Genomic DNA, 27,613 nt, shown 5'->3' with positions numbered 1-27,613 from the left:
CACATGTCTCAGATAGAATGTGGAGATGGGATGGTCGATTGTGTTAGGAAGGGTAGTGTCCCCATGGAGTGTGGGAGCAGCCAATCGTACCTATAGACAGTAGAATGTGGTTGATTTAACTCTGGTAGGCCAACCATAATTAAGTCCAGCTTTCAGGCCACACAACCCGTCATGGGACGGAAGCATGACTACGATCTTTGATCGGTATAGAAAGTTCTAAACGCATAATTTTTATTTTATCCATGGATAATATAGAAATTGCAGGTATGAGAACAACAGATATGGAAATTGGCAAACGGAAATGATATAGGCAATAATGAAATGGAAAAAGATGATAAGAATATGGAATGTGAATATGAATGTAATAAATTATTTGGAAATAATAGATATAGAGTAAAGAAAGAAATGTTGTAACGACCTGCTCCTTTTTCACATATATATTTTTTTTCTATATAAATAAATTATCATCACATCATACATTCCAACTCAGCAGGTCACAATCCACCTGGGCCCGTGGGCACCATGGATATAACAAAACATACAGCAGAAGCCTACGCAGCAGAAAGTATAAAATCATATACATTTCATCATAATGTGCATAACACATACCAGAGTCACTACAATTACTATCTCACAGTATATACATCTCAAAAATGAAATCTAGGGACAATCCCCCACAAAACCTAACTGTCCCTACCAAAAACTTACCCTTCCAAAGAGGGCAAACAACTGATCTAGATCAGCGGGGCTTTTCCCGCTCTCCTATCAGGGGCTCCTGAAAAATGTATAAGATTTAGGGGTGAGACACCTCTCAGTAAGGGAAATAAACTAATACCAGTGTGTGGCAACATAAGTATTTTGTGTTCTACATATACCATACATAACATATTCAATACTGTTTATCAAATATGGAAAAATATATGCATATCAACACATAGCAGAATATACTGCATTTTCATAAACATATCTCATCTCATACACTAATAATAACATAAAACAATCCTGGTAGGTTAGCTGGCTGTTGTCATGTATTACCCCCACATGACTGGGTTGTGTGGCCCGAAGGCAGGACCTGACAATGGTTGGCCAACCACTGCCAAGTCAAACAGTAGTCTGTAGGTCCGATGGGTCTACCCAGACTGGTCCGTACACCAGGGGCGATAACAGCACACTTCTTGAAAATAACCACATCGACCATCCAATCTCACACCACTCCGTACAGCGGCGTTAACACAGATATCATGATCACGAGGACCATGGACACATAGCAACGGTACCATGCAAGTGCTAGCCTAGACCAAGCCAACCAGGTTCTGAAATCATATACATATACTAAAACCGTGATACATAAATATCTCATATCATTTATTTTCACATCAATCATATCATTTCACATATATACGTGTATCATGAAAATCATCGGCCCGTACGCCGGTATTACACATTTTAACATAGCACGGCCCGTACGCCGGCAAATCACATAGCACAGCCCGTACGCTGGCAAATCACATAGCACAGCCCGTACACTGGCAAATCACATAGCACGGCCCGTACGCCGGCAAATCTCATTCACATAGCACGGCCCATACTCCGGCAAATCACATATACATATAAAAATATCTTGGCCCGTACGCCGGTTTTCCATCATAGAAATCCATATCGTCCCCATTCCAAAAAAAAACAGTATTTCACAACATTTTTATACTCATGCCACACTAAACAAATTTTCTACGTATTCAACATATCATCATTTAAACAGTATTTTCCAAATATAAATCATATATATAAATATATTTATTTTTCCTGAAACCAGATGCTATATATATATACATACATTTTCTCAAAACAAAACTAGCTTAGTTTATCCCCTTACCTGATTTCTGAAAAGCCCATAAGAAAATCTTTCCCGTACCCACAAGGTTCTCAACTCAATACCCTGAAAATGAAAACTCGCAGAATTAAAGTTTAGTATTTTCGTACGTACAATATTTTCTATAACTACCACTAAGTCAAATTCGACTTAAAAAGTCTTACCTCAACTTAGGGATGATTCCCAACGTTCCCAATCAATACCCTGGAACTGAAAATTTCTAGTATTAAAGTTCAGTATTTTTACGCGTATATTACTTTCCTCAACTGTCAAAAATCGAAATATTGAATATAAAGCCTTACCTTGGATTTGGGATGAAATCCAACTTCGTTTTCCTGACGATCCGTTCCGGCAGACTTGTAGAGAACTTCGCCAAGAGCGTCGTGGTGGTTTCGGTTTGTCGATCCGGCGTAAAACTAGCCCGGAATCGAAGAAAGAGAGTCGTAGGAGAGAGAGAGAGAGAGAGAGAGAGAGAGAGAGATAAAGAGCACTCACACACACCAAATGAATCCAATTCAAATTGGATTTTTTTCTTTTTTTTAACTTTTCAAAGCTTAAGCTTGTGGTTTGAATTTATTTGACTTTTCAAAGCCAAAGCTTAAGCTTGTGGTTTGAATTTATTTGACTTTTCAAAGCTTCTTTTTTTTTTGAAGAAGCTTGTATTATTATATATATATATATATATATATATATATATATATATATAATATCATAATTACTTTTATATATATATAATATCATAATTACTTATATATATATATATATATATTTTGTCCTTATCATACTACTCATTTTACTTGTTAATTTAATTAATTAATTTTATTTTATTATTTTATTTTTATTATTATTATTATTATTATTATATTTTTTTTTTCCAGTTACTACAAATGTATTATATATGGTATTATTACATGTATTTGGGGCGAGGTATACTCTTCGCCCAAGGGCTTGCTAAGAAAGGCGAGTGCCATGATAGGTATCAAATATAGCTGTGGGCTACATAACGTATTAAGGTAGAGGGAAGCTACTTGTATGGGCGGTAATCTTCCCTATTCTTGGGGACTTCTGCCGGTAAACTTTTGTATGAATGTGTGAGTGCGAGATAAATTATTCACCTGAGGGCTTACTACGTAAGGTAAGTGTCTTGATATGCTTCAGTTGTGGCTGTAGGTTGCTTAAAGTATTAGAGCATATGGGTGCTACTTGTATGGGCGGGTAATCACCTCAATCCTTGGGAACTCTTGTTGATAAAATACCTTGCATGTGTTTGAGTAAGAATAGAGAATGGTTTTATAATTATGGTATCATTTGAAAATAATGAATATGCATGTATATTGTACACAAATCTCATGTTGGCCACACACTGCTTTAATGTATTCTATCCATGGGATCGAGCTTAGAGAGTTTGGGGTTTTGTAGCATTTTTGTACAAAGAGAGGGTATAAACTTTGATTATGTACGCTTTAGTTGTAATATATTTATGTTTTTAGAGATGTATATGGATGTTTGTTTATACTGGATGTTGGGTTATGTTTTTGAGATGTATATAGATGTAGAAACTGTAACGACCTGCTTATCTTAACATAAAATAAAACATAATAAATAAAATAGTCAACCCGAACTCATGGGTAGTGGGGACACCTGTTATACACAACGAAATCAAGGCAGTAGTAAATGTAAATCACATTCATAAATTATAAACTACATAATACCAGAGTCTACTATATTCCCAAACATACTGTGTTTATATATACAATCTCCAAAATATCAAAATAAACCTAGGATCTTATAACAAAAATCTCCTGATCTTACATCAGAACTTACCCTTCTAGAAGGGAAGTTCAACTCACTCAGCGGCGACCCTGACCCGCTGGTCTCTCCAAGTTTCCTGAAATAATTTAAACTTAGGGTAAGACACCTATCAGTAAGGGTAAATAAATTAAAATCAGCTGTGTGGCAACATGAATATTTAATGTTGTAATACATATACCGTACATTTCACATATCATAAAACATAGATCATAATATGGTTAAATAAACATATAATTTCATACTTCCAAGTAATCATACTAATAATGTATTATCTGATATAATCTATAATACTGAAAACTGCCTAGGATGAATAGCTAGCTAATGTCATATATTACCACCCATGACGGGTTGTGCAGCTCGAAGGCTGGACCCAATAATGGCTAGTCGACCACTACCGATTCAAAAATGTTGGTAAGTACGATGGACCAGCCACACCCTTATTCGGACTGCCAAGTGGACATCTACAACTCTACACTGAAGGTCACATTGACTATTCATCTCCCACCCCCTCGTCGGGTGGTTAGCACCAATCTGATCATACATATCTGATCTATAAGCTCCGATACCATACTCCTGAAACTGTACTAAACTAACATCCGGGTTCTAATAACATATAGTACATAAACATACACTATTTATCGTAAATCAAATAATAGCATTTTCTAAAATCCTACAATAACATAATAATTACGGCCTCGCGCCGAAAATATGAATAAATGCTGCCTTGGGCCGAATAACATGAGTAATTGCGGCCTTGCGCCGATCATCAATTATGGCCTTGCGCCAAACATATCATATATTCTGAAATCATAATTTATTGTGTTTATCATGTTATTCCTGAAAATATTTGTCAACATGCTTTATCTTGTAAATCTAATTTAACGTGGTATAATATATATATAAAATAATATTCATGCCACACGAATTGAATGAAACCATATATTCTGTTCTGAAAACACATTTCCTGTACAATTGCAGTATTCTCCTAAACTTACATTTTCTCAATTATACTCATATATGATATGCTTTCTGAAAATTATTCTACTATTAAATAATAGTACTTTCAATGGAAAATAACTGTTTTAATTTATTTCCTTACCTGACAACTGAAAAGTCCTTCTATAATACTGATCTTACACCCGTAGGAAACCCTAAGCAGTACCCTGAAAATGATAACTCCCAGAACTAAATTTCAATATTTATTTGAGTACATCATTTCCTTCAACTGTGGAAAGACTAAATTTCGAATAAAAAACCTTACCTCAACTGAGGGAAGCATTCCAACTTATTTCCACCAACGATCCACTCTGGAAAATTTGGAGAAAACTTCCCTAAGAATGTCGTGGTGACCTCAGATCGTCGATTCGGCGAACGAAGGAGCCGAAATCCAGGAAAGAGGAGAAAGAAACCATAGAGGAGAGAGAGAGAGAGAGAGAGAGAGAGAGAGAGAGAGAGAGAGAGAGAGAGAGAGAGAGAGAGAGAGAGAGAATGATTTTTTTCTAACTTTCTACATTTAAAACCGAATTTCACACAATTTATACAAGTAGCTTCGTCGACGAGCCACGTCACCTCGTCAACGAGGCCAACAGAAAATTCGTCAATGAGCTCTCTCCTTCATCGACGAAATTCAGTCTCACCTCAAATATTCTCTCGGTATCTTCTCATCGACGAAACATACCCTCGTTGACGAGACCCTATGTTATCCTCGTCGACGAATTCCCTTCCTCTCTATTATTTAAATATCATTATTCTTCGGGTCATTACTGAAACTCTAGTATATTTTATTGAGGATATGTTGATAATTCTGCTGCGTAATTGATATAGAGTCAGGTATTATGAGATCAGATACAGGTGAGATATATCAAAGATATATTTCGTATAACCCTTCGGACCCTAGTTTCAAGTTTGGGGTGTTACAAAATTAGTATCAAGTTAGATGGTGAAAATAATTAAATAAGCTCAACATATACAATAATCACTTAACAAGCATTATTTGATTTATGAATAAAGAATTAACTTAGTTGCAAATTGTTAGCCTGGGTGGCTACACTATCATATTTAATGTGTTTTGATGATATTAACATATTTGTTGTTCCTAGTGCATTCCAACTTTGTAGATCATGTTTTGTAAAGGTTCAAGGGACAAATACATGAAGTATTGGTCAAAAGGCAAAGATCAAACCAAGTAGACCTCAAGTAGGAAAGATCAGATGGACACTCACTCGGAGAGGACTCAAGCACATCCAAGGAAAATTAATATAAAATTGTATGTAATAATGAGTGTTTGAGATAGTATATTTTGTAACTCTTGTGGTTTTGTTTCACGCATGATTTCTGAGTAAGAATTGAACAAATTGCATATGTATACTAAGACACAAGAGAATATAGGATTTCATTAAGTCACAAACTCAACACTCATGGTTTTCAAAGTTAAAACAAGATCGAGTATGTCAAAAATATCCTATACTCAAATATATTTTTGTAGAAGCATATAAGATATCAAAATAAGCTTTCAAATGTGTTTTCATAAACAAGATATCTTATATTCAAGGGGAAACTCATTTGGACAAATATTAAACTTCATTAGAATTAATATCTTTTATATACTTTTGTCCAAGCTTCTTCTAAGTCATTAAAAGGCTTTTTGGTATGTGAAAAATAGGGGAATCATCGACTAGTGCAGTGCATTCGTCGACTAATAAAACTAGTAGCCTTAATTGAGTTTTTGCCCAGGCCACTCGTCGACAAATGGCATAGACTTGTCGACGAATGGGTATGACTAGTCGACGAATGAGTATTGACTTGTCAAAAAAAATTTCTAGTAGTCAAACAAGTTTTTAGCCCAGGTGACTTGTCGATGAAAAGGTGTAACTTGTTGATGACTCAAGGTCACTCGTCGACGATTCATATCCAAACCTGAACACCAATAACTAGAAAACGACTAGTTTATTTTGGGATTCACTCCCAACGGTTACATGACAACTAGTTCCTTTTTAACATGGGTTTTTAATCATTTAGTGATAAACAATCTTTTATGCAAAACCTAAGAACTTTGTATTTTAGTTCATATTCACAAGTGCTCAAATTCTCTCTCGCTCTCTAATCTTGTGTGAATCATTACTTGAGAGATTAAGAGTGTGAGGAACATCATTTTGTAAATCATCTTCTTGTTGTAAAGGTTCCTTGTGAACCGCACTTTTGGTGAAAGTTCTTGGTGAACCGACTTGCAAGGCATCTTGGTGATCTTTGTGGCTCTTGGTGAGCGCGGTAGGGATTTGTTCCCGAGTGTAGGGATTTGTTCCCGAGTTGTAAGGCTTCTCCACCGGTGAATGAGTTTATAGTAGAGTTCTTGAGTTGGTCTCAAAGAGTGGACGTAAGTTTGGTGCCGAACCACGTAAAAATACCGGTATTGAGTTTTTTCTCCCTATACTCTTTACTATTGTGTCTTATGTTTGATTTACATTTGATATATTGTGATTTAATTGCTTGAATCTTGTCAAGAGTTTTATTTTGTAGAGAAAATAAAAATACACGAAAAGAGTACATTCACCCCCCCTCTGACTCTATATACTCTCGGGCCAACGAGTGATATCCAAGCATACCGCACTTTCACAAACTACAAAATATTACAACTAGAAAAATGTCATCTTGATGATTAGAGCATGAGTTTTTATAAGTAATTTGAAACAGTTCATAAATCCTTGATTGGTTCAGACAAAAATCATAAAATGATAAAAGAAATAAAATCAAAGCTTCTTATCTCATTATGGGAGGAAGCCCTCACGAGTAAAGAGTATGAGATTGCCTTAGTACTTGGAAATATTAGGGATCACATACTAGCTGGTGACATTTGGAGCTTGTGTAGCAATAGAGAGGAAGAGAGGGGCATGAGAGTTATGTATCTCACTCTCTTACTATCACACGACCTGTAATGGTTCTTGTGTCTTGATGAATAGCATGGTTCGACAAAATTCGAATCATATCATCTTTGAATTAACCTACTCGTTTGGGAGAGCATGGTACATTCAGACTTTGAATTCAAATTTGAACAAAATATAATATAAAATTATATTAAAAACTTCTTTTAAACTTACATAAATTCAAATTCAAGTTCGAAAGCTTTGCTCCCAAATACTACCTAAGATTGCTTATGAATATATGAATAAACTTGAATTTAAATATATTCAAGCCAATTTAGTACAATTTTATCATTCGTTTTATTTAAATGCACATAAATATAAGTGTACCGTTTCAATTTCAAACTCGACATGATACAAATGAGCTTACTCTTATCTTTTGAGATTCTTTTAATTACTTTTCAAATATTGGGCATACCCAATTTTCAACAATGCTTCAAATCAGTGCAATCATCACAAGCGACCTTAAAATTTGAATATCTTCACGTGCAATATTGACAATGGATTAACTCTCAAGGGGCAAAATCAAATTGCGTAGACCTCAAACATTGGTAAGTGCTGACTTTTCTAGCTTTTACTTTTGATCATGATCATGATGACACTTAGAAAGTTGATTAATTTATTCAAGCTGTATTAATAATAAAGTCAACAGGTAGAATAATTATATTACTTATTATTAAGAATTTCACCAAAAAAAAAAAAAGGTTAGTTCAATAACTAGATCTAACTAGCTCCTTGCTAAGTAAATATATGCCATGAAAATATTTCAAATCTATTTAATAAAACTGTATACATTAAACTTGTCACTCGTATATTTTGTATTTTGAAAGATGACTTGTTAATAATAAATAGGAGATCGGATTTTTACAGTGCAGGGCGGGCGGTGTGAGTTCACCCCCATGTTACATTTTTTGAGTTAGCCCATAGGGCCATTATGTTATTGTATGTTGGTATTTTAGAGTTTTCACATTGATCTACACACAAATGATCGAGTGTTTAAACTTAAAGTGCAATTTTCATCAATAAAGAAATAGAAGAATTTTTAGGGAGCATTACTCCTCAGATGCAGAAGTTTTCTATAGATGTGTTTTTTGTCTTTTCTATTGGTCTAGGTCCTATCACACTCCTTCGAATTTGGATTGGAAAGAATTTCATTGCATTTTAGCCGATTTAGGAGGTTAATTTGGAGGCCTTTTTGGTCGTTGTTGATTGGTATGCTATTCTCTGAGTTGTAATTTCTTTTCGTTTGCCATGCGGTAGTATCGTCAAGTGACGGCTGTTTTTAGGTTGAGTCATAAGCTCGACTTCTTTCAAGCTTCTGGTTTGAGCCTATATTGTTTACTCTGTATTTCTTTAATAAAATATTTACCTTCTCTCAAAAATAATATAGTGATATAAGATTTTGAAAGGTTTTTGTGAACCTAAGCTAGCATATTGTCAGACCATAAAAATAGTTAATTTTTTTTTTTTTTTTTGAAATAGATCATAAAAATTATTGTTTACTTTTCTTTCTGTGTAAGAAAGAGCAGAAATGGGGCAGGGGTGATAATTGATTTTGCACCCGTGAGGGACATGGTGTTTCCCAATTTGTTTCTTTCTACAAGTAAAACTGATGATAAAAACAAATTAAATGATCATTCAGTTTCAGACCCCTCTAAAAATTTTATTAATAATAATAATAATAAACAACGATCATCATCCCAGCAGCCATCGCTCTCATTGTATTCATCATCAGTCATCATTTTTGTCAACACAGTGAGTAGTTTGTAATTTTCTCGTCTCTCTCTCCCTCTTTCTCTCTCTCTCCACCAGCTGCAGGAGGTCCAAACCCTAGCTAAGCACTCTTGGCTTCTCTCTCTCTCTCTCTCCACCAGCTGCAGGATGGAGGTCCAAACCCTAGCTAAGCACTCTTGGCTTGTCATCCCCAAAGTCTGCACCGCCCCTATCATGATCTCAAACCGCCCAAAACATATAATCAAAAGATGAACAAGGCTCACTGCTCACTGCCTTCTTCCCCATGGAACCTACCCAATATTTAGTTTCCTAGAATGGAATAAAAGTCGAATTAAATGGAAAGTAATTTGACGAATGTAGAAAATTATAAAGACCAATTTCATCTCGTTGCCTTTTTTTCTTTTTTTCTCTTTGAATATTCTTGTCTGCCAAACAAATCTAACTCTGTCAAGAACCTTATATATTGAGATCGGGACCATGTCTTTTTAGCGGCAGAGTGGTGTTGGTTGGCGGTGATTGGCGGTGCGTCGGCAGGTGGTTGGCGAGAAAAGGTTGCATGGAGGAAGCTAGAGCTAGCTAGCTAGCTAGCTACTTGGTTCGATCCAGTGCAGGAGCTCCCCCAGACTGTTCTTTGTTGAGGTTCACCTTAGATTGTTAATCACGTGTACATTTTAGGTCATTTGGACCCAGGATTTTACTTAATAAAAAAAAAAAAAAGAAAAAGGAGGAAACCTATTTTTCCTTATATTTTTCTCCATTTTTAAATATTATTAAAAATAAAAATTTATTTTAATATAGTTAAAAATTTAAAAAAAAAAAAAAAAAAAAACTAAATATTAATGATGTGTAAAATTGAAATTTTATTTATGAGTTCGCATTTTTTTTTTAATCTTTTTCTTACTTTTCTTGATAATCAAACATGAAAATATGGATTTCTTATTGTTTTCCTTTCCTTAATATTTTTTTTCTAATGAGAGCCTTAGGGTCAGTTTGGATCAAGAATTTTAGCCGCCCCGGGGGGGGAGAGAGAAAGGAAAAGAATAATAAAGAGGAAACTCATTTTTCATTATATCTTTCCTCCATATCAAATACTACTAAAAGTTAATATGATTAAAAATTAAAAAAATTAAAGGTAAATAGTATCTAAAATCATATTTTTGTTAATAGATTTAAATTACTTCTTATTTTCCTTTTTGTTTTCCTTGATAATCACACACAAAAAATAGATTTTTTCATATTTTCCTTTTCTTTCCTTAAGATTTTTCAAGTTCCCAACAAAGCGTTAAGGTTTTTGTTGTAATATTGTTACATTTTTTCAAAACCAATTGCTGTTGCACTTTGTACGTACACTATCATAACATTAATTTAATTAGTCGTAATAATTAAATAATTTAAGAAAAATATTGACCTATTATACGATCACTTTTTAAGTTTACGGGTAAAGCTGATTAAAATTATGTTGTATTTGGCTCAAGAAAAGTGGACTAGTTAAAAACTGATTTAGATAAGGTCGGTCCAATTGCCTTAGCCAAGTCCAAAAGACTTGATTTCGAGTACTCCTTTACTATAATTGGTTAATTAAAGAGAGATATGTATATACATTAAAATTAAATGAGTAAATGGGTTAACTCATATTTATATAGATTAAATATTTTTTATAAATGGGTCATAAATGTGATACAATTTGTTTTGACCCTACCCGTAATGGATTATTTTGTGAAAGAATTTTTGGGCCTATAAAAAATAGAATTTATGCTTGTAAAAATTATCGAGTAATTGGATCGAGATGAAAAAGAAGACTCGAAATATTGTGAACAACATGGAGCTAAATTTATTGATTCTCAAGGCGAAGATATTAAATGAGCTACATCAAATTAACATGGCCAGTATTTGAAATTCATACCCACTCATTTACCCTTTCTAGAAATTACCCAATACCCAACCTTAGCTAGCTAGCAATCTGCACTCTTAGTACAAGAGGAGTCCATAGGTGGGTTTGATACACTTGGGTGAACACAAACTTAATCTAAAAGTTTAAGCCTATTGGGTCTTAGATCCAACCATATATCAAACACACCTATGAACTTTTTCGGTGCTAACAAGTGGTATTAGAACTGACATTTTGAATTAAATTGATGTTCACCCATGTGTGTCAAGCCTACTCATCAGCTCTCGGGTGCTAACATGCACCAGCAACCAAACCCTTCATAGATCTCTCACAAGTTAGGTGTGCAATTAACATTTTACTGAATTTAATTATGTGTGAATGTGGGAGTCCCTGTCATCTCCATCGCAATCTGCAACTTGCAAGTATGTGTATAGGTGCATAATGGCCATGAGGTGCCTTCGTCGCAAAGCAATTTTTTCTCCTTCTTTGTACGCATACACACAATGTCCAATGGGCTCACCTGAACCCGATCACTTTACCTTTTAGAAAACTTAACAGAGGCTGGCCTGGCCTGGCTGCTGCTGCTGGCTTTGTGGCACTGCGTGGGTTACCACTTAGCGATAGCTAGCTGGACTGCACTGACTCACCCAAGGCCAAAAAGCAACCCTTCTACTTCTATAGATGCATGCCTGTTAATTACATTCTAAAGTTATACGTAAATATAAAAGATGTGGGGGAGAAATTGGTATGTGGCAAAGACGAAGTTAGATTTGGTGATCTTGAAGTATCAGTTTCGATTCTTCCCTTACAGTTTGCCCATTATTAAGGATGCGTTAATAGGTGGATAATAAGTTTTCATCTTCTCGGTTTGGTACTACTTTGATGGGTTTTTTAAGATTTATGCAAATTAGAGTTTCGGATCACAAAAATAAAATAAAAGATAGTGGAGAGAAATATTGAAAGTGCACATCTACGCATATGAGTTGCAAATTTTGACATCAAAAGGTGAAAAGGAAAAGCTAGCTAGCTTATATATATATATATATATATATATATATATATATATATATATGTAAGTATATAATATTGGTGGAAGATATGATTTTCTGGTCCATTATGGCATGATAAAAGTAAGTTCGAGGATAAAAGCACGTGGTTAATTAATATATTGCACTTTGGGAAACTTCCTAATATTGTAAAATATATTATTATTATTATTATTATTATTATTATTTGTGTGTTGATGAATGGTGATTAAGGTTTTGACCAAATTAAGTGTTGGACGCCAACTTTGAATTCTTCATTTTCTTAAAAAAAAAAATTTAAATCTTGCACGAGCCAACATTAATAATTATAAAAAAAAAAATTTGTATCACTTGATTCTAAAAAGTAGAAATAAACATTAAAAATAGAATACTAATTTTTTTTCTTAAAAAAAAAAAAAAAAGAAGTGTCACATTTTGTTTTGGAAAAACTTTCTTTTCATGTTTTTTTTAAATAATTAAATAACATATTTCATAGTTTTAAGAATAACTTTAAAATAATTTTGACATAATTGAAAAATAAAAATAAATTTGGATTTTGGAATCTAGCAATCTGTATCCCAATATTTTTATTTCATATATTTTTAAAATTTTAATAAAATGCATATACTTATTTTTTAAAAAAATAAACAAAGGTAAAAATGAATATACTTATTTTTAAAAATAAATAACTAAACGTTAAAAAGGACATTATTTTATTTTTTAAAAAAAATAAATGCCACACTATTTTTTTGTCACATCATATTTCCTTTCTTGATTTTAAAATAAAATCCCATTTTAAAGTTCTAAGAAAAAAATAAAATAATTAAATTTTCAAAAAATTGGGTTTTGGATATCCAAAATCTAAAATATATATGTTCATCCTTGGTAGCAATAATATTCTTGGGATAATTTTATTTCTAATAGATCGAAGCAAGTCGTTTTTTTTTTTTTTTTTTATTAAGTGGGGCAAAACAAGAATATTACATATTTTTTCCCTTAATTAAAATGAGCCCTCTAATGAATTCATGTCCTGGGACCCATTAACATGAGGCCTTTCACTCATTATCCTTGCCCATGTTGACAATTTTTCGGAGTCACCCCTTCTCCTTGGCTCAAATCTATTGACATTGTGTTTTGTATTCACATACTATATATTAGTAATGTTTGTAGGGTTTAGACCATTTTTTCTAGGTTGTTTAATTAGTGTATCGGATTTAGGGTTCGGGTGTTGTCCGACCTCAATTTGCAAAATACCTTTGTTTCATAGTGAAAATTTTGACTTGAAAAATGAAATTCTAATATATTTTAATATTTGTTTTACAGTGTTTCTCTATTTTTGGCTTGTTTAGTTACTCTTGAATGGATGTAGATTAATTTTGATACAATTTTATTCTATTTTTTATCCAAATTCAGTACAGATTCAAATCTAAAACCTCTCCAAACATAAGGAACATGTCACCGAATGACCTAATCAGTAATCTTTTAATTCTTCAGCTGAATAAGAATTGAATAAGGAAAACATGCATTGGCGTTGCAGCAAGCACTCAACTGATCTGAAATTTCTTATAACACAAATAATCGAATGTTGGCTACTTAGTCCTACCAAGGAAAGTAATGAACTAGACCCCCAATATTTTTGACAATATCCCCATGATGCACTTTACAGTGCAATATCCCCACTGGTTATGAATGATTCAAAATCACAATTCCAATCACACTGCATCATTTTTTTAAACATGCAATACTATAGTTATTTTGTGTTTTCTTTTAGGGAAAATTGTTCAGGGTTCAATAGGTGAAGATAATGCTACAAAGATCAAATCCATTACTACAAGACTTTCCAAGGCTAATGTAAATCAAGAGAGGGATCCTCCAAGTCTCTACTTTGTCCATCATTTTGCGAGCCCTTTCGGGTTATAAAAGAAATACCAAAACCATGCATAGATAGGGAAGAATAAAACAAGGGATTGAACTCGATCGACTGTAAGCAATATTCAACACATTTTCCAAAGTTTAAGATACAAATATGCAGCAGTAGAGACCACACCCACAACAAACAAACTATCCTCACACAAGGTACATGAAAGAACAATACATTTACCCGGTCAGCATCAACATGACTATGAAGACGAAGCACAACCTTCCAGTTTCTCATTTTCATGGCGCAAGCTGTTTTCTCTACTGTAAGCAGACTTGGCACCCTGGGAAGATTCACAATTAATTTTTAGTTGATAGTAACTGGTCAAAAAATGAAGAGTAGGTCTTTCTATTTCTAGTTTGCACTACATATCTGTTGTATAAATGCAAACATAAACCCACTATATTGATAGGTTCACCTTCTGATTAGAATAGGAGGTCATATCTATAAAAGAGGGAAAGTTAAACGGATCAAGAGATTTACAAGTAATCCTTCAGTTCTCAAAAGTGAACTTGTGACAGAGCATCTGATATTTTCTAAAACTTATGTAAGACAAATATATATATATATATATATATATATATATATATATATATATATTCTTTAGAAGCCAAAGTGCCAAAATAGTGACCATGAAGTCCTGTGGTTTCCTTGACATTTGTTCCATTCTCAACATTCACCAATAACTTAAGGTTGAGGTCAATGTCATGATCATGCTTCATGCATGCCTGATTTTGAAATGGGTGAGGAACTGGTGCTGTGGCAATTACATGAAAACATGCTATTGTCATTGAAACTTGTAAAGAAATCAATGGCTACATATGCACATCTGGACTATCACAAAGACTGACCCATTAAGTACTCAAGAAACCAACACTTACCTGGAAGATTGTTCCGAGTTTTTTCATGGCTTTGCCCCGTAGCTTGAGAATGTCCTTTGAAACACTAGGGTCTCTAAGAACCTGAAATAGCACATGAAATTAAAAACCATTCCCTCAAAATGCAAATTGCTTGTCTCAAAATTTTCGCGCTAGACATGGAAGCACTCATTGGTTGCAATTGAATTTATATTATTATCTTGCATACGCTCTATGTTTTAATGAAAATAAGGTGGAAATTATAAGCATGCCGTAGCATTCTCATAGAAATTTATTAAAGAATATAACACCCAATAAATTAACTTAAAAAACAACATCATTAAATATACTCACCAAAACTTCTCTAGCACATTTAGGCTTTAAATATTTTGAGGTGTTTGCGTCGAATTAGGAGACACTGGAAGCGATTAATTAAGGTGGTGTCTTTTATTTTCCATTTCTAATTTTTTAAGAAAGCAAACAAAAAGCCACCTTGTTTTCCAGTTTTCGACATTTGTAAAGTTTGAAAACATCCTTTATTGTTTTCCACCTTTTCCATACAAATGTTGGAAAACTAGAAAAAAAGGCGGCCTTTTTGGAACTATTAAAATAAAAGAATGAAAAATTAAAACTGCTTACCACAGCTAAACATGACATGCCTTTAATTTCTCATTGTGCTTCCATAACAGTATGACACACAGGTTGATACCATATCATTATCCATGAAGAAAAAGTAATGAAATCAGTTATTTCAATCCTCAGTGCCCTAAGTTATATCAACTGTTACCACAAACAAATACATGAATCAAAGAGTAACAAAACACAATTGACTTGTTTCATTCCCCATGTAACCATGTGCAACCCCCCCTCCCCCCCAAAAAAAAACCTCCTCTTTTTCAAGACCTAGAAAGCGGGACTTTCAAATGCTTTATTCTCTCTAACTAAGCATCCAAATTCCTGAACAATTCAATATATTTTTCACAAAAGAAGCAAAAGAAGATGAAACACACCGCTTGGCAGACATGGGACAAAGTTGACTCAATATCAACTACATTTATCTGCCACAGGGAATTAAGCATTGCATCTTTCTTAGCTTCAACGGCTTTCAGTATGTGTTCTTCCTTGTTTTCCCCTTGGTTCAACCTCTTAATCTCCTCCTGTATTTGAATTAAAGACACAGCACCTGCACATTCAAAGACAGATTTCTAGTTATGAACAAAGAAAAGTAGCCTAATAGTCCATTTCTCGCCCAACTGGACTCCAATAGGAGTTTATTATAGTCCATACCTGAAGCTGCCATCACTTGCGATTTTATCTGGTGCCCTTTGTCTCGTACCCATTCAGCTAAAAATGGTACTTTCATGTACCGCCTGTCTCTTCCAAGTTCCCTTGCAGCTTGCCTTGTGTAAATATAACCAATAGTATGAAGCATAGCCTCACCAAAAGCTGAAGATGGTATCTAGGGTGAGCTCATGAAATTTAAGGAGGTTGAAAGGCAAAGGAATCAAAATTTCAGCCACTTATATGTCAGAAAAAAGTAGGGGTATAGGTGCCAGAAGTTTACCCATAACATTTTCTACTCAGAGCTGTCTCAATAACAAAGGCAAAAACAACCAAAAGTAAAAGTTGATGTTAAATTCTGGATTGGCCTAGCTAGCTATTGGAACATTTGGACCCAGAGTAATTTTGATTCTTCTAGAACCACTTATAGAAAAGTACTTTTTTGGAAAAAAGTACTTATTTGAAAAAGTAATTATCTAAAAATAGTCTGGAATCACTGATTATAAGTACTTTTTTAGATAAGTACTATTTTCAGACAATAATATATTTTTAAAAAATACTTATTTTCCTAAAAAAAAAAAAAAGTTGTTTGGAAAAGTATTTTTGAAATAAGTACTTATTTAAGTGTAAACCATACACTACTTATTGACACAAGTGCTCATAGAAAGTAATTATCTACAAAAGTACTTATTTTGAAGACGTTCTAATAAATGGTGGCCTGGAACCATTAGAGTGTGTGACAGGTCAGAATCATGAAACAACAGAAGGAAGATGTAGTACTTTGAAAAGAAGAAGAAGAAGAAGAAGAAGTTCTCAAAATATGTACATCGACTTCTTAAATTAAGAGTTAGAACTTGTCAGAAATACAAAATCAAAGGAGAAATTCTTTTCTTGGGGGAAACAAGGTTTGAAAATAATGTATTTATTCAATAGCTTTGAGAGCAGAGTTCACCTTTTCAGCCTTCAAATTAAAATGAAAATCCAAAATGTAAGTTACACAAACTAATATTCAATATTTATAAGTTCCTCGCTAGAGTAGTATTATCCAAAGTCCAGTTTTGTCTCAACAAAATCTTGATGTAATGAAACTTCCTAGTTGGGGTCAAATCAGGGTAGTCTTACCAGCTTGTGAGAGATGGCTGGCTTCCGAGTTCGCCCATTCCACAAACTCATCTGTTCGACCCTCGATGAATGGTTGAAGGCGATCTTTCAGAGTTACTATGAGCTTTTCCTCCCTTTCCTTTTGTAATGCCTACACATTTCATAACAGGCAGGACAGTTTCACACAGTAAACAGAACACAAACAACAATAAAAGAACAGCAGCGAATAAATCATATACCCTCATCTTCTCCTGAACTTTTTTCCGAACTTCAATATCCTGGGGGTCTTCCTCAAAGTCAACAGAAGCCAAAGAAGCCAGTGCAAGTTGCCCAACATAGTCTTCAAAGAACTCACTCCCAAAAAGCATACCAAACACAGCTGATGGATCCATCATGGCATCTCTGGCAAAAGGAAACTAGTCAATTGATACTAATATTCTTTCTCCACCCATTTGTCCAAGGGAAAAGTAAAACAAGGGGAATGTTACAAACCCTAGCATAACTCTCTTTCTAGTTTCTACTGTTTTTCAAGCAACTGACCAAAATAAATTGCATGCTTGAATATACTCACTGAGCAATTCCTGCCTTTCCATTCTTGTTATATGCCTCCCTCCTTTCAGGGTCACTTAGAACCTGATAAGCCTCCCCAAGTACCTTTACACATGCACCAAGGACACAAGAATCAATTCGAACTTGCAACAAAGAATTCAAATGGATAAAAGTTCTCTTTATTTTCCACCAATAGAGTGTCTGAGGTAGAATGCCATTAAAGCAATTCAAGAAATTAATATGATCTGAATAAGACAATAGGAATTTTTCTTTTTATTAAATTAAAGTAGGGCTAAAACAGGGTGAGAAAAAAGAAAAATATTTAAGCAAAATGCAAAACTAATTTACAATAAACATATTCTCTAAGTCTAGTAAGAGGAACTACCTTATATTATATAAAGCAGCAATTTTTCATTTTCAAGGGCAGGAAAATGCATTCAAAACAACTGCAAAAGATACTTTAGATTGATCTTCCTCCAGAATTAACTCTAATATCTTACCTGGAAATTATGGGCAGCAGTTGGATCTCCAGGATTTTTATCTGGATGTACTATCCTTGCCTGGTACAGAACACATAAAATTATCCCATCTTGAGAAAATGTGCATTATAACTGTTCTCCTTATATCAACATCAGATTCACTAGATGAGCAATTCTGAATTCCTAAATTTCAAGAAAAGAAAAAGAAACAAAAATAGCAAGATAGATAGATGCTGATGCACACAAGCTCAAATGGGTTATACTTAGTTCTCTAAACCAGTTAGACAAGATTTTTGCTCAGTAAAGAAATCAATCAGTCAAGCAACATACTTGACAAGTTTAATTGTCAAAAATAGATTTTGTTTTCCATTTATAGCTTTGCTAAGAATTACAAAAAATCCAACTTATTTCCAGTTTTGCAACATTCATATAAAAAAAATGGAAGACAATGAAAAGTTTTGGTACAATTTGCTTGCAAAAAATAGTTTCATTTCAAATTTTCAAATAATTAGAAAAATGCCACTTTGTTTTCTTCTTTTCTAAATTTGTACAGAAAAGTTAGAGAACACCATTTTATTGTTTTCTAGATTTTTTATTTCTTACATAGTTTTTGAAAAATTGGAAACAAGGTGGATTCTGTAATTATTTGGAAATCTAGAAAATGATGAAAATAAAAAAAAATTGCAACTAAATAAACACTTTATTTTTTTTATCTTTTTTAATACAAATCTTGGAAAACAAAAATGGAAATTAGTTTGCAGTGGCACAACTAAACGGAAAGCTGACATTGCAATATGAGGGTAAATCAGACAGTGGGAAACCTGCAGTATAAATAATCACAATTTAAGCTGTCATTTGGAAGTTAAAAAACACACGACAGAGAAAGAAAGCAAAGGAAAATTAGAACGAATAAGCTTTTTTCTTGTTAAGCTTTTTTCTTGTGTGGCTATGAAGAAAAAATCACATATTTCTTTCCCATTATCTTTTTCTTTCCTTTTCTCTCACAAAATCCTTAATCCAAACATATCAACTTGCTCCCAAACTGCTTTCAGATAAAAGAACAAAAAAACAAAAACAAAAAATACTACTTAAAGTTCACAAAAAACATATTGCAAATGGGAGCGTTGTGTTTTGTAGGGGTGGGGGGTTGCTGAAGGGGCAAAACCCATCTCCCTCCAACCTCAGCTTTGATTCTGCTTTGCACATTTTGAAAACAAAAAAACCTTCATAAAAAAGAAACAACCCTAATAAAATTTAACAATCAATTAGGTCAAAATAGAGCGGAGGCAGAGGGCAAGGCTGGTACCTTGAGGTAGTAGGCCTTCTTGATATCTGCTGAGGACGCATCCACACTCACTCCCAATATATCATAATATTCAGTTTCCTTCACCATAGCTTTCGGCTCGGAACTAGCTGAGAAAAAAATAATACAATCCGGAACCCCAAATCAATGAAACAAAGCATGGAATCGAGCTTTGTTTAAAACAATCAACAATAATCAAATTACCTATCCGAAATCCGAAATTTCTACAGCTTAGAATCAAAATCTGTCTCTTAAAAAGATTGAAGCCGTAGAAAGTTCTTCTGAAATAGAAACTAAGCTGAAAGATTAAAAACCCCACATAGAAATATACATCATCAAAAGCTAAAAACATATATATCCATAAATTTAGGTACGATAGAACAGATAATCACCTTGAAACTCCGAGACGGTGGGTTGAAATTGCTGAGCAGAAGAAATTGAGACGTGGGTTTTTAAATTGTTGAATTAATTTCTCTGGGGACAGTTTCTCTGGGGACAGATCTGTTTCGAGACATGTCGAGCGAAACTGACCGCAATAAGAGAGTTACGAGCTAGATCATTATTAACGAGAAACGACGTCGTCCGCCCCTAGGGTGTTCATGTCCGCTTCACGTGATTTTGTGTCATCCTCTCATTGCCCATCTGTCCAAACTCCATTCTCTCTCTCTCTCTCTCTCTCATGGAAATCACTACCATGAGCCAAGCGATGCAGCTCCACGCCCGGATTCTGAAATCCGGGTCCGGATCGCCGGAAAACACCACCCACGAGCTCATAAAGCTCTTCACCTTCTCCGCTCTTTCGGGAAACCTCACCTACGCGAGCCACGTCCTCGACTCCCTCCCAACCCAACCAAGCTCCTACTTCTACAACACTATGATCCGGGCCTACTCCCAATCCCCCGACCCGACCCGCGCCCTCCACTTCTTTCTCTTTATGCACCGGCAACAGCTCCGCCCGTCCGGCCCGGCCCCTCGACCCGACAAATTCACTTACCCCTTTGTCCTCAAGGCTTGCAGCCGGTCGAGGCGGACCCGTCTGGGGAGACAAGTGCATGGGCTGATTTACAAGTCGGATCTTGAATCGGATCGGTTTATCCGAAACTCTCTGATTCATATGTACTCGGGCTGTGGAGAGTCGGGTCTTGCAGAGAAGGTGTTCGATGGAATGTCTGACAGAGATGTAGTGTCTTGGACTTCGATGATTGATGGGTTGGTCGATGACGATCGGCCCCTTGAGGCTGTTAGGATGTTTCAACAAATGCTCGACGATAGGATCGAACCAAATGAAGCGACAATTGTTTCGGTTCTCAGAGCTTGCGCGGACACGGGGGCTTTAAGCATTGGCCGGAGAATGCATGCTCTTGTTGATGAAAAAAGAGAGATTGGTTTAAAGGCCAATGTTAACACAGCTCTAATTGACATGTATGCGAAATGTGGGTGCATAGACAGCGCCATGCGGCTGTTCAATTCGATTGGGAGGAAGGATGTTTTCGCTTGGACTGCTATGATCTCTGGCCTTGCTAGCCATGGGCAGTGTCAAGATGCTACTGAATTGTTTGATCAAATGGAACAGCTTGGTTTAAAACCAGATGAAAGGACTATAACTGCAGTTCTATCAGCATGTAGAAATGTAGGTCGGGTTACCAAAGGCTATGCTTATTTTAAGAGTATGCGAAGGAAGTATGGAGTAAGGCCCACACTTCAGCACTATGGATGCGTAGTAGACCTCCTCTCTAGGGGCGGACGCCTAAATGATGCTGAAGAGTTAATTAGAAAGATGCCCATTAAGCCTGATGCTGTTCTGTGGAGAACCCTTATATGGGCATGTAAAATTCACGGAGACATCGATCGGGGTGAGCGCTTGATGAAGCATCTTGATCATATTGATTCTACTGATTGTGGGAGTTATGTACTTCTTGGCAATATGTATGCTTCAACGGGAAAGTGGCATGACAAGGCAAGGGTGAGAAAGTTGATGAATCACAGAGGACTTGTGAAGCCACCAGGCTGTAGTAGGATTGAGGTGAATGGGCTGCTCCATGAGTTTACTGCAGGGGATTCTACTCATGTTGAAGCAGAAAAGATATATGGGAAAATGGATGAAATAGAGGAGCGGTTAAGGGAAGAAGGGTATCATCCAAAGTTATCAGAGGTGTTGCTCGACATTGAGGACGAGGAGAAAGCTTTTCAACTGCGTCACCACAGTGAAAGGCTAGCTGTTGCCTTTGGACTGATCAAGTTAAGCCCAGGAGCTGAAATTCGGATTGTCAAAAACTTACGATCCTGCGAGGATTGTCACACTGTCATGAAGTTAATCTCCAAGATATACCAAAGAGAGGTAATGGTAAGGGACCGGATACGATACCACCATTTCAGGAATGGGGAATGCTCTTGCAGAGATTACTGGTAAGTAGTTAAATTTGAGAAGAAAACAAAAAATGATCCTTAAGAGGGCCATTTTGTTGAAAATGAAAAAAAATTTACATGAAATGGAAAGGATGTTATGTAAAGAACTTACATATGGAGGTCTTTTGTGTGCTTTAAATTCAAATAAATATATGCAAACTGTTTCAATAAAAGATTATTTTTACCCCTCCAATGAATCTTCGTAGCATCAATGGAAAGATAAAACAGCATGCTTTGTAATATGCAAAAACAGCATCATTTTGTAACGGGTGGTAGTCCAGGAGTATCTAAGAATTGAAGTATGACCAGATAAATATCGAATCTTCACATATAAACATTCTTTTACTTTATTCTAATTCCAACATTTGCATCTCCTCGTTTCAGAAGCTATTATGCTTCATAAAAAAATAAATCTAAGCAACTTAGATGGCAGCAGCTTCCAGTATTACCGAATTTGGTTTACAGAGTTAAGCTATAGTTTTAATGATACCTTTCGTATATCAACCTCAGCATAGATGTATTTTCTTTCCTACCTTGGACTGTAGTTTTTGCTCAAATTTATCTTAGTGAATATGTTACGAAAAAACTGCAATAAACTTAGCAAAGGAAAGACACAAGATTTACAAGGTTTGGCAATTCCCTTATGTCCTCAGAGTCAGATCAAGTCACCGATTCTACTATTCAGAAATAAGTACAAGAAGAATACCCTAACCCATTTCCCTCAATCTTCTCAAATTCAACTATTTCACTCAAACCAAAAATAATACATTTTATATGAGGATGTATGACAATCTTCATAAAACATAAAATTGCATCATAACTGTCCCTATCAACAGAAAATATTTCACTTCTGAGCCATTTTCACCAAGCCCTCTCTAAACCCTTGCAAAGGGGTGCCGCTTGCCACCCCCCTCCGACTACGCCCTGCAAAGCCACAAACAAAAGTCACACCCGAAATATTGTTTATCTAATGCTTCACATATGAAATTAGACTCCACATACAACACAATGAGCACCTAAATTATATGGAAATATAAGGTTTGAAAGAAAGGATGAAAGAGGAATGAAAGGGAAAATGGTTATAATTACCATTTACTGTAAGTAAAAGAAGGATTATAAAGAAGTAATGTTTGTTTGGGAGAATGATTCTTTTTCTAAGTAGATAAATCTCTTTCTTAGCTTAATTAGAATACTTAAAAAAGCCCCCTCCCCTTCTAAAGAGGGGCCTTCTTTTATAGATGAGGTCCTCTCCTTTAGGTGAATACAACGAATAGGTTCACTTGCCATAGTGAATGGATAACCTATGGTGGATCTCCTGTCGATCAAATCTCCTGCATAATCTGCATAAACGAATCGTTGTATTAAAGTTGAATCTTGTCCTGTATCAAACTCAATAGCAAAATCTATAGTGCCTTTCAAGTACCTTAAGACCAACTTCAAAGCACTCCAATGTTCCTTACTTGAATTTTCCATAAATTTAGAGGTCGTTTGGTACCACTATCAAAAATTACAAAAATAAAAATAAAAAACTAGAAGCAGAAACTAAAAATCAAAAAACAACAACCTATTTGATTAATATTTGTAAAGTTAAAACAAATCAAAAACTTAATTAAAAATATTTATTTTCTTCTTTAAATCAAATAATATAATAAAAATATGGTTAGAATAATAATTGCGAAATAATACAAACTTTTTAAAAAAATAAAAATTATTATAATTATTTTACTTGATTATTATATTTTTAAATTTACTTTACAGTAACAATCTTATTGTACATGACAATTGAAAAATAGTAATTTTTTTTGGTAATTTTTTTATATTTTTATTTTAATTAAATTTAAATTCATACAATAATTTTATCTTGGTTTTATTTAAAAGGTCTGTATGAGATGAATAATTTAATTCAAAATACTATTTCTGGATATTATAATTTTTGGCAACAAGTTGTCAAAACAACTGAAAACTATAAAATATAGTTTTTAGTTTTTCGCAAATAGTTGAAAATCGACAATAGAAATAGAAAATTAACAATATAAACAAATGTGCTTTTATAATCTATTTTGTCACAATACAAAACAGAAACAAAAAAAATAAAAATATAGAAAACAAAAAATGCTTACGGTACCAAACAAACCCTTACTTGTCAAACTAATTGTATGTACACAATTTGGATGAGTGTAAATGATGACATAAATCAAGCAACCTATTGCAAGTGTTTCTTCAATACTGAACCTTTTGAATTCGGATTGAATTCTGATCGTAAAATTTAAATCCATTCGAATTAAGCTCTTTTGGAAATTGTTTCAAAATTAGCTGACTTCTTTAATTTTAAATTAAAAAAAACTCCAAAAAAAAAGTTAGCATCTTTCTCTGCCACAAAACTTTTAATTCCTCGACTGAAGTTTTTCAAATTTGAATTTAACAATTAATTATTAATCCTATTCAATAAATTGATTTTCTTAAACTCTAACAGGATAATTGATCTTGTAGGAATTGGTTTGTCAGCAAATTAAATTTAGAAATTCTACTATTTGTATGCTAAAGTTGCCTTATGAATTAAAACACAACAATAAAACAAAAGTTTACTGAGAAGATTCATAGATAGAACATTAGAGAGATTCACATATCCCCATTTACCCAGTGGGGACTCTAGACATCTTGAGACCTCTACCTCCAACAACCGGCCAAAGGAAGTTCTTGTGGGTGGCAATTGATTACTTCACTAAGTGGGTAGGAGTCGAAGCCCTGACCTACATAACCGAGCGAAACATCACACAATTCGTTTGGACATCGATGGTTTGCTGGTTTGGAATCCCGTAGGCCATAGTCACTGATCACGGGAGACAGTTCGACAATGAGCGCTTCAAAAAAATTTGTTCTGACTTGTCCATTAAACTCTTGTTTGCATCAGTTGCACATCCCCAAAGTAATGGTTAGGTGGAAAACATGAATTGAACGATACTATACAGCTTAAGGGCATGACTCGAGTATGTGCAAGGCAGGTGGGTAGAAGAGCTCCCCTCCATCATCTGGGCATACCACACTACCTAACAAGCAGCGATAGGAAAAACCCATTTATGCTCGCATTTGGTGTAGAAGTTGTCATCCCCACAGAAGTGGGGATCCCCTCTTGGCGAAGGCAATACTTGATGAGCAAGACAACAATGAAGAGCTCAAGGCGGAGATAGACTTGCTAGAAGAGAGACAAGAGCAAGCAAGCCTGAAAATCGCGGCATACCAACAAAAGGTAGCGAAGTACTACAATACTTGCGTAAGAGTGCGAAACTTCCAACCTGGAGACCTAGTCCTCAGGAAGGTGCAAACCAGCCCACTAGAACCAGGGCTGCACAAGCTAAAGCCAGACTAGGAGGGACCATACCGGGTTATAGCGAAAATAAAACCGGGGACATACAAATTAGAGGACGTAGAGGGAAAGAAGATTAAAAATACGTGGAACTCTGATATGCTAAAAAAATATTACTCTTGAGTGTATCGTACAACGAAGTAGTAAAGTTTCAAATACAATAGTTGTACCATCAATAAACTCAAAAATGCATTGCATCATATTGAATAAAACTACAGATAAAATTCTTTCAGCAGATCAGCTAGCTTTACTCCCCTCTCCAGCTTCCTCTTCCTCCCCCTCGTCCTCCTCGTCCATCTCTTCCACAGAGTCAGGACTCTCACGGCCATACCTGTGTGAACACACACCATCCAAGGGAAGGTTAGGGTGCATAGTCCTCACCGACTCTCGGCACCTCCTGAATCCTACTCGATAAGTTTTGGCGGTGTCCATGACGAACAGTGCTAAATCCTTATACTCCCTTACCACAGCTTGGGCAACATCAGCAGCGGCAGCCGTCGTAGCAGCAAGAACCTCCTCCCTTCGGATATGTTCAATCTCTACCTAATGGGGCCCACTCGCGAAGCTCGGAATTGCAGAGCTCCTTCTGGGCGACAACATATTTTTCCCTAGCATCCAAGGTATGCCAATATATCTCGGCAACCTTCTCTTCCTGTGCCAAGGCCATGGTCGCCAGCTGAGAACAAACAAAGGGAATAACGGGTTAAGAAACTCCAAAGAGAAAAAGGAGAACACAGTCGAAAAGCATGAATTTCACAGATACCTGGTATATGGTGTGTTGGATCTTCACCGAAAGGACATTGGGAAGAGAACATTAGGCCTGCACAAAATCCTCCACATAGACCGCCCTACGCAGCGCGAGAGTAGAACAGGTCTGCTCGTGAAAAATAGCCTCATTAAAAACTATCGGGATAGGGGGATGCGCTGCTGCAACGTTCTCCGCAGAATGAGCCTCATTGTCGCCTACAGTAGCCACTTCCCTCTGAGATGACTCTCCTTTGAGCTCCCTTCTCTTCTTCTTACTCTTGCTCACCCTTTGTTTTTTGGCTTCTCCCATAAGAAATTCATACTTGTTAAACTTCATATCTGCAAAGGTAGAAGAGAAGGTAAGAATGTCAAGAACAACAAAAATATATGGATATATATACACACATTATGAGATCAAAGACAAGATAAGACTAACAGCCTAATCCCCCACTGCACAAGGACTCGCTCCTTGAGCAACTCCTCGTGAGGGACTATCCCCTGCTGACCAAGGGCTCGTAGCTCTTTCAGGATAGCCTGCTCGCCAAGAGAAAGCGTTGGAGGAATATGACGTACCCGAGCTTAAAAAAAAAAAAAAGGTAAGCAATAGGCACCCTACACACAGTCCCTGCATACGTAATAAATAAATAAAGGGGAGAGAATGTCACCATCAAAAGGAGCAGACCAGATGCGAGAGCCGGTATAATTCAACTCCCCGAATACAAAGAAGTACTGAGACTTCCAAATGTGTATGGAAGAACTGCCCGAATTAAAGATTTTAGGCGTGCAAAGAGTTGAAGTAGTACAGTTCCTTCTCTACAGAGTGCGTCCTCATCTGGAAGCAACTTCGAAAGAGAGGCACCGTGGGCTGATAACCTTATCTGAGCAGGAGAACGGCAAAGCACACAAGAGAAAGGTAGGAGTTCGAAAAAAGCTGTGAGGGGGCTATGCGGCAAAAATGTAATACATCATAAATAAAAGGGAGGAAAGGAAGTCTAAGACCTAAGTCTAGGTAGTCCGTGTACATACAAAGCTCACTGAGGCTGGGATCAAGGGCCGACTCCGAGCTACTGGGCAACCTAACACTAATGTTCGCGGGGATAGCAAAAAGGTACCAAACATTTTGAATATCGGAGGAGGACATATCACACCGAGCACTTCTTACTGTGACAGAAGCCCTAACTGGGTGCACTGAAGACTCCATGACAAAATCGAAATGCGGAGCAAACAAACAAGTAAATTATGCAAATGGATCAAACAGGCGAGCTTCCCACAAAAACAATGAACACACTGTGTCAAAAAGGATCAAACGAATAGACTAAAAACATGATAGACACTATGCAAAAACATATCAAAAAGGCAAAC

General features: G+C 35.5%; 2 protein-coding genes and 1 long non-coding RNA gene across 5 annotated transcripts; 1 reads left to right on the top strand and 2 right to left on the bottom strand.

Annotated features, from left to right (window-relative positions):
* Positions 1-564: 564 nt before the first annotated feature.
* LOC131156485 (uncharacterized) lies at positions 565-2,393 on the bottom strand. Its single transcript, XR_009137008.1, has 4 exons — positions 2,173-2,393; positions 2,035-2,080; positions 1,874-1,936; positions 565-775 (listed from the first exon to the last, which is right to left on the bottom strand). It is a non-coding gene; the product is annotated as an uncharacterized LOC131156485 (long non-coding RNA).
* An 11,808-nt stretch (positions 2,394-14,201) lies between these two features.
* Positions 14,202-20,578, bottom strand: LOC131156484 (chaperone protein dnaJ 10). Of its 3 annotated transcripts, none has more exons than XM_058110202.1 (11): positions 20,127-20,578; positions 19,939-20,032; positions 19,738-19,844; positions 18,453-18,512; positions 17,975-18,057; positions 17,643-17,805; positions 17,425-17,554; positions 16,309-16,467; positions 16,032-16,204; positions 15,046-15,126; positions 14,202-14,447 (listed from the first exon to the last, which is right to left on the bottom strand). In XM_058110202.1, exons 3-11 carry the CDS (start codon positions 19,822-19,824, stop codon positions 14,367-14,369), a joined length of 1,017 nt encoding a protein of 338 aa, XP_057966185.1. In that variant the 5' UTR covers positions 19,825-19,844; positions 19,939-20,032; positions 20,127-20,578; the 3' UTR covers positions 14,202-14,366. The 3 variants fall into 3 exon arrangements, with proteins under 3 accessions (XP_057966185.1, XP_057966187.1, XP_057966186.1); XM_058110204.1 differs by having other exon boundaries at positions 19,939-20,015; positions 20,127-20,569; XM_058110203.1 differs by having other exon boundaries at positions 19,939-20,027; positions 20,127-20,563.
* On the top strand, positions 20,414-22,333 carry LOC131156483 (pentatricopeptide repeat-containing protein At4g21065-like). Its single transcript, XM_058110200.1, has one exon. The coding sequence runs from the start codon at positions 20,414-20,416 to the stop codon at positions 22,142-22,144; it is 1,731 nt and encodes a 576-aa protein (XP_057966183.1). The 3' UTR covers positions 22,145-22,333.
* Positions 22,334-27,613: the final 5,280 nt, after the last annotated feature.

This window comes from Malania oleifera, chromosome 5, assembly GCF_029873635.1.
Source record: "Malania oleifera isolate guangnan ecotype guangnan chromosome 5, ASM2987363v1, whole genome shotgun sequence".
Classification (NCBI taxonomy): domain Eukaryota; kingdom Viridiplantae; phylum Streptophyta; class Magnoliopsida; order Santalales; family Ximeniaceae; genus Malania; species Malania oleifera.
Note: the sequence above shows the minus strand (reverse complement) of the source record. Positions and strands in the feature narration are given on the sequence as shown.